Consider the following 14,885-nt stretch of genomic DNA (forward strand, 5'->3'; position numbering starts at 1 on the left):
TGACTGCAGGTGTGGCTGTAAATTCTCCCGCATGGCTCATATTTCCACAGTAGGTGCTTAATTCTGTAAATGGAAGCCCTGACCTGCTCAAACCATCAGCCTCCTAATGTTTACCAAACACAAACGGTCTTCCCTGCAAACACAAGACATTCCCCCTGAATGTTAGCATTTGGTTCCAGTTTGGTTATTTTTTGGGAAACCAAAAATGCTCAAGAAATGTCTCACTTTAACACACTGGCTTAAAACAAAAACTACACATTGCAATCTAGTCTTAAAACAGAAATCTCTTACTTCACAGAACTATGAACATAACAGTAAAAACCTCCCCACACCCCACGTCTTCATTCATCTGTAATTAGTCACAGATAACCTGTAAATCATCTTAGTGTTCTCACAGGTTTAGTCTCAGACAGATTAAGACAACGCTCTTAATTGTGAAGATTAAGGCAAGCGAGGCGCTGAGAACTGGGGGTTGGAGGGCTACAAACAATGAGATGTAAAACCCAACCTTGTTTCCATCTGCTCATGAAGCAGCCGTTTATTCACTCTCGAATGCCGCCCAATCATTAACCAAGCTGTAACTCTCTCCCTCTCTCTGGGGAAGGGAGCCTCAGGCAGTTGGTTCCACTTATCTGGTGAATTCTTTCAACGTTACACATTTCCCTACTCTCTATGCCAGTTAAATCTTATGCAATCTGCACTTCTACAAATGGTTATCTGCATGGATCGGCAAACTAGAATATATATCTTGATGCCACTTTGTTTGCAACAAACCACAGCTCTAAACAGCAATCTCTCCAATGCACGCTGAGCTAAATCAGACTCTTTGAGCTGATCTGACGTGACAGATTCACTGCAGCCATCGACAAGTTAAAGCGGCATGTTATTGTTTGTTGATTTTGCTAGAGCTTGCCCAAACTCTCACTGTACTCCTCTTAACCCGGTGAAATTTCGCAAAGAGGATGAACCATTACAAGTCTGTGGATCACGGAAAACGTGACGGAAAACGAGCTGAAAGTACTTGCTTCATTGTGCTCGCCTTGGCTGTTTTTCCCCACTTGCTGTGCGGGGCTCTCAATGGCTGTTTTGCATACCTCTATGCTGCCTAGCTGCCAAGAGAAGCAAATTGGTGTGCCAGACAAGTCCAAACTAAGACTGCAGGCTCATTCTGGGGGCTAAGAGAAGAGCTTGCCGTCTCAATAAGTTAAGAAACAGACACTAAATAGCCATGAATGATTGACAGTAGTTGACTGACGGCTCTTGTTTGTTTGTTTTCACATTTGTTTGAAGGGCAGGTAGCACTTTTACATACAACCACAAGCTATATTATGTGAAACCGACAAGGGGAACTGATAGCTTTGAGAAAAAAAAAAAAAAAAGGGAAAGACTGGATGTTGATATGCAGAAAAACACCCTTTATGCCACATCTGAAGAATCCCATGATCAAATGGATGGAAAAAGCAGCTGATTCCTTTAAGAGAAAAAACAAACATGTTGAATTCAGAGACTGAGGCTAAGGCTACTCTTTGGGTTAGTCTATAAGTGACCTTGGTGGTGACTGGAAGAATGGAAGTGTGATCCCATCACCCCTCCATCCAAAGAGCAGTGCGCTTGTCATCTTATATCCCATTTCCACCCTGTGCCCTCACCTCCAAGCAATAAAGGGGTCATCGCCATTGCTGTGGGCCCCTTAGTTCAACCTTCCCCAATAGCCCCATCAAAGAGTATCCTATTGGCAACAAAGAGCTGACAAGGCCTAAAAAGAAGAGGGGGAAACAAAGGGGCCCTCACCGCCTGGGTCACCAGTCTAATTTCTCTCGCAAAGAGTTTCATTAATGGGCAAGCATGGTACCCTGTAATCTGTCCCTATGTCCCGCTAGGCTTGGGGAGGGGGCAAGAATTCAGGTCCCCTGGCATTGACCCTGCATCTCCTTTTCTATTCTCTTTAAAAACTCGTCATTTTCCGTAGCCCCTCTTTTCACCAGCTGAAGGTCAAATGGGGAGAAACAGAGTAGAAAATGCCATCTATGTGATGGGTGAGACAAAGGCAGGCCAACAAGTCACTCAAGAGAGCTCAAGCTTGGGGAGTCCGTATTCAAGAGTGTTTCAGAAGTTATTTTCTCTGGTGAATTTTTAAAAGGAAGAAAAAGATAAATTCAATTAATTGAATTTAATGACTCAAGTGGTGTACCATAACCACAATAAATAAAAAAATATATAAAATTAAATACACCATGAATGACTATACTCTTAAAAGACAAAAATGAATTTCCTGTTTGACATCTGCTTTTGCACGAGACTAGTGCAGGAACAATCAGTCATCCTCAAAAGAACAGAGAACAGAATTGGTTGTCAAAGACCTGATTTTTTTTATGAGGTTGTGATCCTTTGACATGCTCGCTAGGGTGGCTGCCTCGGCTGATTATCCGGGTCACATGACCGAGGTGAGCAGGTCTCTTGAGAGAGGGGAAGGGAGGAGGAAGGAGGGGACATGGAGGGCCCTTCTTTTGTAATATCCAGACTAGTGATTTTGCACAGCTGAGTAACTTGTGCTCAGCAGAGGGGTGAGAAAGTTCCCTTCCCCCCAGACATCCATCCTCAGCACTTCTTCCCGGAGGATGTCGAATGGTTGCCAGGTACCATTTATAAACCCTTGAGTAAAGCGTGAGGATGGTATCCTGAGAGAGTGAAAGGTACACAAACACATCTTGCCATTCAAACCTGGAAAATAAACAATGACTCCATGTTCCCAGGCGATATCTGCCCGTACACTTTCGTATTACTGCAGAGAGCTCTAAGGATGTATCGTCAACACCCTTGAGGTTGTTCTTGCTAGTGTGTCTTCATCGGTTTTGGATTTTCAGCTTGCAAAAGCCAGAAGAGAAACGAGAGCGAGAACTGGCTGCATCTGGTCATTGTTGTCGAATATTGACAGCCTGCCGAGCGCTGACAGGAACCGAGAAAGCTAGCCGGATCCCCGCTGCGAAATGCAAGAGCTGTTAGACGAGGAGGAGAAAGACTTTGATGGAAGATCTGAGGAAAAAAGGAAGAGACTAAAAGGGAAGTGTGGAACAAAACCAAAAGCAGAGCGAGACCGAGTTGAGGCTTGACCACAAGCTGAGAAAGAAAAAGACATGCTAGATCTGGCATTCTGTATGCGCTTGGCACGGTGAGGTCTGTCTGACTGACAGAGAAAAGAAAGAGACAAGAGATACTAAGAAAAGGAATGAATACCACACTCTCCAGGGCAAACATGACAACCCAACAGGGCTCTTTGTGCGTTTTCCAGACCGGCTTGCCTGAGCCGACATCCACATGTCAAGTGTCTGTCTTCATTACATTCTTTCGGAAAAGGGGACAATAGCCACGACACTAGACTTCTGCTCTGGATTTGGACAACTCCACCGTGTTTATGACAGGCGCGCCGGTTGGAGAGGTGGAAATGTGCCATCAAAAGAAACAGCTTTCAGACAGCTCCAAGGACCTCCTCACAGCAAAGTAAACAACCTCTAATTGTTTGGAAAGGTCTGGCGGTTCTCCAGAACAACGTTTGTCTTATCTCCTTCGAGCGTCAAGCTTTTGAGACGTTGAACACAGGACTGGCTGCCACCCAATAAAAAGAGAGAACTTGCTTGAAGATATTGCCACAAAGGACAACAAGGACTTGGTATGCGTGAGTAGAGGTTTGCCACCCGGACTCAGGCATCGGAACAACTCTGGCCTGGCAAAGACTCCGGTAGTTTCGCCAAAGCCAAGCTAAAGTCGCGCCAACCCACCACAGGGATGTTTTTTTCCGGAGAGGAACTTCAGGAGCCATAAAGCTCTGGAAGATTTGAGGCTGACATTTCAGAGTGTCAGCAGGTGGGGTCCTGGCATAAACACGCATGTTGCTACGCTGCTCTTGCAAAACGTCACTTTCTCTGAGCTTCTTTCTCCCTCTTTTTTCCCTCTCCCAATCTACCATCTCCTTTCAGTGAACCCCCCATTATTCGCTAAGGTTTTGATGAGCTGTCACTGGCTGGTAGAGAAGGGTTTGGGTTGCCAGGTCAGGGGCACTTCCATCTCCTCATGTTGACAGCCCAGGAGGAGGCTGATCTTTGATCCACACGGTTCTCGTAAATACTGCAGCCCCAAAGGTCAGCATTTGGTAGTGAAATTACACAGCAAAGAGGAGGTTTAGCCTTTAGGTGCAAATGAACATGACTTTAGTTAAACAGAACGCAACATTTTGGACGAGAATCACATACATATGCAGGAATAATTCATGCACCAGTGATGCAGAAAAACTAGCCAGCTGTGCAAGTAAATTTCTATTAACTGGTGTGATTTATTCTGATTGGTAACACCTACAACTACAGGAGCTGTCAATCTTAATTGTGAAACATTCACCACAAAAGTCATTACTGATTCTTTCTGAATGAGATATTTTCATTAACAAGAAGTAAATGAGAATTAATCATTCCAATAGGGTCCTTGCACCATCGGGATTGGGCCCAAACTAGTTATATGAAATAAAAATAAAAACTAACATTACTGGGAAAAGTTTAAAGTACATTTTCATGACTCCAAAACTGACTTTTTTTTGTTTTTCAATTTAGATGCATATTCTAAAAATGACAACTCAACTGTACTGAACAAGAAGATGCAAATAGTTAACATTAGCTAACAATGACCAATAGACCAATTTGGTGTTTGCAAACAGCGATGACGTTTTTTATGGGCGGAGCCTACCTGGTTGCAGAAAATGACAGTTGAGCAGTAGCAGTCTATGGAACCCACGAAATAAAAGAATTAAAAAAAGTTAATTTTGAGTTTATATCTCACAATTCTGACTTTTATTTCTCGCAAACCTGAGTTTATATCTCACATTTCTTACAAAGAAAAACAGAATTGTGAGATATGCTCGTTATCCTGTAACTCGTTATACTTGTTTTCTGAATTGCAATTTATCCCGCAATTCTGACTTTTTTCCCCTCAGAATTGTAAAATAAACTCACAATTGCGATTTATAATGGCCGAACTGGGAGTCATAAACACGCAAATGCAAGAAAAAAAGTCAGAATTGTGAAATAAAAATTTTATAGACTATGTTTAAAAGTTATCTATGTAAAATGTTATAGGTTTAAATATTATTTCATGCTGTAACTGCTATGTATGTATGTCCTCTGAACTGTATATGTGAATATTATGTAGACTTACTGTTTACATCAAATTCCTGCTTTAATAGTAGACTAATCCTTGCAGGTGTCATCAGTCCAGTCTGTGAAACGTCTCCGTTTAGCTTCAAAGGACGTTTTCAACGATGGTTTTCTTTAAAAATGAAGACTATATTTTTTTGCATTCCGATTCCAACATCCAGAGGCACAACAAAACGTTTTTCTCTTATTCTGTGGATTTTGCACATTTTCCTCCAATTGCTACCGCTATTTTTCTGCAACCACTATGCGCGCGTAGCTGCAAGTGACGTAATTGTGACATCTGCTCCAAAGAGGTCTATACTTCTACATCATTTATTAATCTCAGTTCATTTCAACATTTACTAAAACATTAGGTTAAAGTACTGTGAATAATACATGAACAATGAATAACTTTTTATTAACTAAAAAATATAAAAATATGCTCATTGTTAATTCATGTTGCCAAATGAGACCTTATTGTCAAGTATTTCCATGAAAACTACACCAAATCAAAAAGACAAAATCAAAACTACAATAATCTTGCCTTGTATGAACTTCATAAACACCACACTAGTTTTATTTAAGCCACAGTAGATCAGATGGACCAATAACCCAGAAGCCCATCCATTATACAATTCTCCACAGAGCTCAAGAAGCCTCCGGGCATCTAAACAGAGACGTCTCTAACAACTCCAAAGCCTCCAACTGCAAGGCATGCTGGTTTGGCTGTTACTGCTCATTCCCGTGACCCTCTCTGGAGGCGCATTCAGACTTTCCTCTGGCTTATTTTCTGCATTTGTCAAATGGAGGCCGCTTGTGCCATGAGACCTCTCAGAGAGGCACTGAATCATCAGGACTGGAGGTAAAGCGAGATGGATGGAGATACGAAGAGACCGGGGAAGACAGGAAGCGTTTGATGTGGTGTGAACTAGCACAATTTCTGTGCGTTAGCAGAGAGAGATGAGCTGCAGTGCACCGGCGCTAATGGAGATAATGGAACGAGTGGGCGAAGGTGAAAGTATGAGCTGCGCGACACCTTTTGACCTTGCCTTATATTTTCAGTCACAGCAATTCTGCATGATCGCAACAAAGGGGAAATGCGTCCGGGTGTTCAAATAACAGACATCAGCCAAATAGCACAGCGTGACTTGCTCGCGTTATTGACGCTGCTATAACAGAACCTGAATTGTCAGGTTAATTTGCCTATAAATGCCCGCTAGTCTATAAAAAAATAAAACTCGCCCGGGGGGAAGAGTTTGACAGCAACTTCCACAGCAAATAATATGCATACAAACTTCAGTGGACTGAGGAAGGAAAAACAGAGAGGTTCAGCTTTTTTATCAAACTGCAAATGTCTGGATTTTGTTTGTTTACAGCACAAACACAAGCAGACGGCTAATGTCTACAGCAAGTCAGTCATGATGCTTAAATCTAAACTGTTTGGCACAGGTCCTAGATGAAAAACATCAGTTTTTATGGGAGAAAAAGCATTGCGTAATGAGGCAAACAGCAGTGTTTCTGTCAGTCACCTCCACCAGCTCAAGCCAAGCTGGAATTACCGAGTCCAGGGAGCAAAACAAAGCAAATATAAGCGTGTTCTCTCTAGTGTGCACTTCTCTAGATTGGTAACAAGCACAAAAATAGGCTTGATTATTTATATATAAATATATATGCAATATGCTTCAAGCTTTTTTTGGGGGGGGGTGGGATAGACCATGTATTAAATATCTATGCTAGCCGACATATATCACTGAAATAAGCGTCCTGAGAAATCACAGAATCTGAGTGTCAGCCAAACAGAAAACTAGCCAATCATAAACGTTATTGGAGGACAGGGCTTTGTTGTGATCCATTTCATTCAGTTTGGCAAAACGGTAAAATCGTTTACAGCATCTACTAACTTGAATGAGATAACAGGAAAAAACTTTAGTAAATTAGCTTCATGATCAAACAGATCCATTAATTTAAACCTCTTCATTAAGGCTGCACAAGCAATCTAAGTAAAATCAAAATATTTTTTTTAAATGGGTCCTTGATTATGATTTCACTTTTTTAACTTTAGTTAGTGTGTAATGTTGCTGTTTGATCATAAACAACATCTGCAAAGTTCAATGCAAAAGGAGATATTTTCTTTTACAGAAATCGCTTTTTAAGGACTACAACAAATGGCTGGTAGGGACTACAACGAGTTATTCTCGGGTTGGTGACATCACTAACCCTAAACTTTACATAAACCCCGCCCCCGAGAACATGCAATTTTGGTTGCGTGAGATTCTCCAGCTTTGTTGTTGTTGAGCTGTTAAAGCTCCGCCCTCTTCTGGAGTAGTAGCTCATTTGCATTTAAAGGGACACACAAAAAAACGGCGTGTTTTTGCTCAAACCCAAACAGGGGCAAATTTGACAAGCTATAATAAATGATCTGTGGGGGATTTTGAGCTTCACAGACACATTATGGGGACGTATATTATATCTTGTGAAAGCCCTAGTGCAAAACCCTAGTGCAAAGAATGTTTTCGCATCAGTTCGAGTTTAGGTCGCTTATAATGTGCATTTGGGAACGCAACATGCATCTTTCTGAATTTGTTAAAAAAAAAAATAAAAAAAAAACAAGAACAAGAGAGAAGCTTTGAGGGCTCCTGGCAATTTTTTTATGATCAAAACAGTTTTTTGACAAATTGTGCAGCCCTACAAACAAGATCCTCCCTAGTCTTCATTTATACAGACTTGCACTTATAAATATAGCAGCAATTAAATGTTTAACTGACAGCATGCAACATCAATCTGGCTCCAGCCCTTACCGTCCTCCGTTTCCTGCCAGACGATGCCCTCCAGGTTGACACTGGTTCCAGGTTCACAAGGACCCAGACATTCCGGCTCGGTCGCCAGAGACACGTCAGAGGTGTTGACAGCCACGGAGCGCGTGCGGACCATGATCTGCTCACACGAGGAGGAGATGTCGCTGTTGCCGACAGGTGCGAGGAGGTGGAGCGGTGGTGGTGCCGGCGTGGACACCGGAGACTCCATCTATGGGGAGATTTCAGAAAATATGTTAAAAATAAAATATTAAAATTTAAAAATTAAACAATGAAATGTATATTCATAACAATAACAACAGTAATTTGCTACACACATACACACACACACACAATACAACAATACTTAATATTTTATAAGACTACTGATTTGCATTATCTATGTTTAATCCAATTAATTTATAAAAGAGCAGAATGAGGAAGTTCGCAAGCCTATGAAATGATGCAAATCAGTGTTTCATCAATAATTATTCATTAACATTAATTTGTAATAAGGTAAAAGGAACAAAACAAGGACAAGAAACACAATTACAGTGGCTGTAAACAGACAGCTATGAAAGCGTAAGCTGACATTACGATCAATGTCAAACCTCTAAGTTCAATTACAGCAATTATCAAACTGGCAAGGGTGAAGCATGTGAACACAGCACAGAGAGTGTTGTGTGGGAGCCTGGGCTTATTTAACCTTAATGCCAAGAAGCATTAGCGCTCTGTGATTATTACTCATGGCCAACGATGCTTAAGAGTACGGGTTCATAATAAGCTGCCGCAGCTGCTCCGTCCCCACCTCGACTCCGAGGCCATTCGATTTCACAAACTCCACACGAGCCAATTTGATAATCTAATTATGGGCTTTTGTTGAATTAAAGCTTTTTGGTGGGTGACAAAGAATTAAAAGCTAAAGCTTTGAGATAAATGTGCCAATTTCATTTAAAACGGACCTTAAACTATGCCATAGTAATTAGTCCATCTCTCTGTTGACATGCATCGTTGTGCTCTTGGGTTGGTTTGAGAATCAGTACATCTGGGAGCAAGGGTTTCGGCTGACATTCTGACCAAACAACTTTTGTTATAGACCAATCATGCAACGATTAGACTAATTAAAAAACAAGAGTTAATTAAACTCCATAACACCAATGGCACTTCAGATTCTTCTGGAAAACTTCAATGCAAATCAACGCTGATACGCTAAATCCAACTTTGGCTTTTCGTTTCACTGAAAACACTAAAAAAGTTAAAACAAATAAAATGTTAACTTTCAAAGAAAGTACTATTTACTTCAAAAATTTCATATTTAATTAAATGTGTTAGTTGCCGTTTCTGTAATTATTTGTGAAATTCACTAGAAATATGTGAGGGAAAATTGTTTCAAGGTAAATCTGATTAGTTTTTGCATAGTTAAATCTTAACAGAGAACATGAAATGCATAGCTTATTCCTTCCAAAAACATTTAACCCTTGTGCGTCAATTAAAAAAAGTTACACATAGGTCCACATGTCCAAAAACTAGGGAGCACAGACTTACGTTTGGTCTCATTTTAAAGAACACACTTGGCAGATTATTGTTCAAGTAAAAAAGTGAAATAAGAAAAAAAGTTATAGGTTGTATAGGAGGTTTAAATTTGTTTAAAATTATTTATGAACATTATTTTATATAAAATATATATTTTATAAAAACATGTTGAACTCTAAAAATGCTAGAAAATCAAAGCCATAAATCTAAACAAGTTGTGTTCCAAATTTGAGGTTGACATCTCAAAAAATGAGCTTTCAGTAAGATTTTGTTTGGGCGCCGTACCAAATTTTTCCCTTTTGATTTGCAAAACACCACAGTGGTTGGATTTGTGATTTACAGTAAAGTTTTTCTCTCTCAAATATTACACACACACACACACACACTTTCTGACATCCATACCAACACACCCACACAATTACAGCTGCATAATTTATCCAGTTGTCTCTATAATATGCAGAAGCAGAAAACAGGAATAAAGCGAGTATTTGCTCTATAGGCCAAACCTGAGAAAATGGCATCATCTCGTAAAAAGTAGTAAAAGAAAAAGCCTTGCCAACAGAATTAAAGCCTATTAACACAGAGTGCATCATTTTATAGTTAAATGGCCCTGGGATTAAAAATTGCCATTTTAGTGAGTTTTAATGTGACATTTTGTCCTTAAGGTCCTGAGTGGAACTATTTTGTGTTACTGGTGTAAAATAGATTTATTAAAGGAATTGGGGGTGGAATAGTAAAATTCTAATAAAAATACACACTTGTACCAAAATTTGTGCAGCTGGCATTAACACAGGAACAATGATTAAAAAACTGAAAAGACAAAAATGTCCATGAGGATGCACAAGGGTTGCTGTTTGGATCATATGCATCCATTCTTTAAATAATATAAATCATGCAAAATAAGACAAAGTGTATTCAAAGTGTAAACCGGTCGATTTCGATTTGCGTATTCAGCAACACAGCAAAATTTAAAATCTGTAGAAAGTGAAAGAAGAATCAGAGAGCTGCAATGAAGAGGACAAGATCGAGATGTGTCTGGATGTTAATGAGGGACGACTAAAGAAGCTCAAACATTTGTTGCTATCGTGACTCACAGCTTGTTCACCAACCAGCTCCAGGATGAACCGAGGCCTGTAATTGATAAAGCAGCTGGCGTTTGCAATGCCGAGGTCATGGATTTGATTCCCAGGGAATGCCTAAACTGATCAAATGAATGCAATGCAAGTGGCTTTGGAGAAAAGTATCAGCCAAGTGCATGAATATAAATGAAAATTGTTTAAACAAACCACCACCTGGGTACAAGACAGAGTCATGCCAGCGATGAAACAGGCTTTACTCACTTCTAATGCACTTCTATTTTCAGTGGCATCTGATTCAGCACAGCTAACTAAATCCTTAAACCATTAACTCAACAACGACTTGCTGAATCAACTCAAAAATGGTGTCGGAGAAAACACTGGCCGTCTTGTACAGCGCTCACAGCATCCCTCCCTTCCCCAGCGAGCGCTCTGAATTTACAGTCTTGTTACTAAAAATTCACAAGACCACAGTGTTTGCGAGGGAACAGCGGAGTCACGCACTCTAAATCCAGTTCCCAGTTAGAGCCGATCCGGACATGAAAAACGTTTCACTGCAGTCAATTTCATTGGATGACCAGCAACTGCCTGCACTACTTCAGCTCCTTCCCATTCCTTCCCTCTAGTTGGATGCCGTCCATTGGCTGTACTTTACCGTGTCGGCAGTAAGAAACTGAACACATGGCTTCAGACGGGATTACTGGAGGATTAGACTGAGGGTGTTGCATTCAAACACCTGTCCTCTGGTATGGTACTGTAAATACTGTTTACACACACACACACATCTATACCTGAGGCCTATTAAAAGGTCATGTGAATCCCACTGATGCGGACAATGCTGGTGAAACAGATGGAAAAGCCCAACAAACAACAACAAAGGGCTCTTCAAATCCAATCAAATGACACTAAATGTTTAAATTAAAACCACAGTAATCCAGTGCTCACCATCACAATGCAATACACTTCATGTTATGATTGAATACACTGCAATACATCACAATATTATTATTATGGAAGCTTGTTTCCGCCACTAAATAAAAAAATTGCAATTTTTTCCTCTCGCAATTGCGAATTTTTAACCACACAATTCTCAATTTTTTTGACTTTATAACTCATTCTGACTTTATAACTCAATTGACTTTATAACTCACAATTCTGACTTTATAACTCACAATTCTGTTTAGATCTTGCAGTCTTATAATCAGTTTATATCTGACAATATAACTTGCAATTCTGACTTTATATCTCGCAATTCTGACTTTATATCTCGCTATTCTGACTTTATATCTCGCTATTCTGACTTTATATCTCACAATTCTGACTTTATATCTCGCTATTCTGACTTTATATCTCGCTATTCTGACTTTATATCTCGCTATTCTGACTTTATATCTCACAATTCTGACAATATAACTCGCAATTCTGACTTTATAACTCACAATTCTGACTTTATATCAATTCGCAATATAACTCGCAATTCTGACTTTATATCTCGCAACTCTGACTTTATATCAATTCGCAATATAACTCGCAATTCTGACTTTATATCTCTCGCAACTATTCTGACTTTATATCTCGCAATTCTGACTTTATATCAATTCGCATCTCGCTATTCTGACTTTATATCTCACAATTCTGACAATATAACTCGCAATTCTGACTTTATATCTCGCAATTCTGACTTTATATCTCGCAATTCTGACTTTATATCTCACAATTCTGACAATATTCTGGCTTTAACTCGCAATTCTGACTTTATATCTCGCAATTCTGATTCTGGCTTTATATCTCGCAATTCTGACTTTATATGCAATTCTGACTTTATACAATTCTGACAATATAACTCGCAATATAACTCGCAATTCTGACTTTATATCTCGCAATTCTGACTTTATATCTCGCAATTCTGACTTTATATCTCGCAATTCTGACAATATAACTCGCAATTCTGACTTTATATCTCGCAATTCTGACTTTATAACTCGCAATTCTGACTTTATATCTCGCAATTCTGACTTTATATCTCGCAATTCTGACTTTATATCTCACAATTCTGACTTTATGTCTCGCAATTCTGACTTTATATCTCGCAATTCTGACAATATAACTCGCAATTCTGACTTTATATCTCGCAATTCTGACTTTATATCTCGCAATTCTGACTTTATATCTCGCAATTCTGACTTTATATCTCGCAATTCTGACAATATAACTCGCAATTCTGACTTTATAACTCACAATTCTGACTTTATATCTCACAATTCTGACAATATTACTCACAATTCTGACTTTATAACTCACAATTCTGACTTTATAATGTGAACACGTTTTCATTGACTAAAACAGACTAAAATTCTCAGACATTTAGTTGACTAAAACTTGACTAAACAAACAGGACAAGGTTGACTAAATATGATTAAAACTAAAAAGTGCATCTGACAGGACTAAGATTAAATAAAAAAATACAGCTGACAAAATCAACACTAATATATCAGTACTATATCGGTTATCAGCTGATATTACATAGTTTTATTTATCTGAAAGGGTCAGTACTAAATACTAAATAGTGCTTAATGCACTGGGGAAAATGTATTTAATATAACATTAATTTGTATGTATTATATTTTGTATAGAAAAATAAAACTGTAATTTTTAAATGCTACAAATGAATTTAGCATCACAACATTATAATGTACAGTATATGAGAAATGGATCTAAATTGAGATTAGCATTTAACAGAAAAAAGAAATCATGCAATATTGAGAAAAAGCAGTATACTGATATATGATTGTGTCAACACAGCCTGAGCATGTATCTGCACGGAGAGACCACCAAATGCTAACCATACGCAAGAGAGAAACACATGCCGCTAAACCCAAACAGCCTCTCGAGTCACACAGCGTGAGGTGGAATGACTTGAGGGGAAAAAAACGCTCTGGAAACAAGAGCTAAATTAATACAGAACCTCAGAGGGAGAGACAGCGAGGTTCAACAAAAACAACGTTTGCTTCCTGGCTCGGTTTCTCATTTGTGGTCTGAAGCACACCATTAGCGGTTCTGAGCTCGTTTTCTTTTAGTTTGCCTCCAAGTTTGGCGTACACTAACCCTACTCAGAGTCCTGCTCTGCGGTTAACACAAGATTGAGTTTTTCAAACAACTGACACATCAAGCCAAAAAATAAATCGTGCACGTTTTTTTTTTCTCCCCCAGCCATCTTTTTTTCTGAAACTATCATTTAAATAATCTCCAAACTACATCATAATCTGGGCCGATGACAGGCTTTACTTATCAAGTACAATTGGGTGAAATAAATACCTCTACAGGAAAGAAACATGATCTGCCTCTTCAGAACGCCATGGACGACCCAAGCGAGAGTGACACCTGAGAGGACGCTTGTAAAAGAACCTTTCCTTGCCAATGGAGAAGAACTAGGGGGATCCCACTCAGGTCTGGAAAGCATCAGGCAACTTTAAATCGGATAACATTTCAGCTGTGCAAATGATCTCTCCAAACCCTTCGAGGAGGACGCCGAAACAAAGAAGTCTGGGAAGGAGGACTGGAGGAAAGAAATCTCACCCAGTGGTACTAGAAAGGATCTGACATGGAAGTGCAGCTACTTTTTCTACTGGCCCGAATTTTCCAGAAACTTTCCAGGATTTTTGGAAATTTTCTGGAAATTTACCAGAAATTTTCTGCCCCTTTGCACCCCCTAGCTCTGCAAAAAAATTTCACTGCCCCATGTATTTTTTTCTACTGGCCCAGTTGGGTCAGTGGTTCAATTTTTTACTTGCCCTGCCTAGGGATACAAAGGATTTTTGGAAACTTTCAGGACATTTTGAAAAGTTTCTGGAAATTTTCCGGCCCTTAGCATTCCTAGCCCAGCCAAATTTTTCATTGGCCCCACCACAAAAAAAAACAGTTTTGTCCTGTGTTATCTTTTCTACTGGCCCGGTTGGGTCAGTGGTTCAAATTTTTACTAGGGATGCAAAAGGGATGGAAAATTTCTGGTAAATTTCCAGAAACTTTCCAGGTTTTTTTTTTAACTTTTGGGAAATTTTGGAAAGTTTATGGAAATTTACCGGAATTTTTTCGCCCCTTTGCATCCCTTGCCTGGCCACCAGAAAACTAATACATAAAATAGTTAAAATAGTTGTTTTTTGTCTCATGTAACCTTGTATTCTAATACATAAAGATGTTTACGACATCAACATTATAGATACCAGTGAAATTTCACAATTCCCAATTTTGACAAGGTCATATAAAGTTGAAATATTATTAAAGACAAGTAAACGTAAGTAATAACATAT

General features: G+C 39.3%; 1 protein-coding gene across 4 annotated transcripts in view; it reads right to left on the reverse strand.

Moving 5' to 3' along the window:
- Positions 1-14,885, reverse strand: part of znf609a (zinc finger protein 609a) — a 91,798-nt gene that overhangs the window by 11,373 nt on the left and 65,540 nt on the right. For all 4 annotated transcript variants that reach the window (XM_048158076.1, XM_048158080.1, XM_048158079.1 and 1 more), the window contains one exon: positions 7,976-8,201. In XM_048158076.1, coding sequence (XP_048014033.1) covers positions 7,976-8,201 — 226 coding nt within the window. The remainder of the gene's footprint in view (positions 1-7,975; positions 8,202-14,885) is intronic.

Source organism: Megalobrama amblycephala, linkage group LG15 (genome assembly GCF_018812025.1).
Source record: "Megalobrama amblycephala isolate DHTTF-2021 linkage group LG15, ASM1881202v1, whole genome shotgun sequence".
Lineage (NCBI taxonomy): Eukaryota > Metazoa > Chordata > Actinopteri > Cypriniformes > Xenocyprididae > Megalobrama > Megalobrama amblycephala.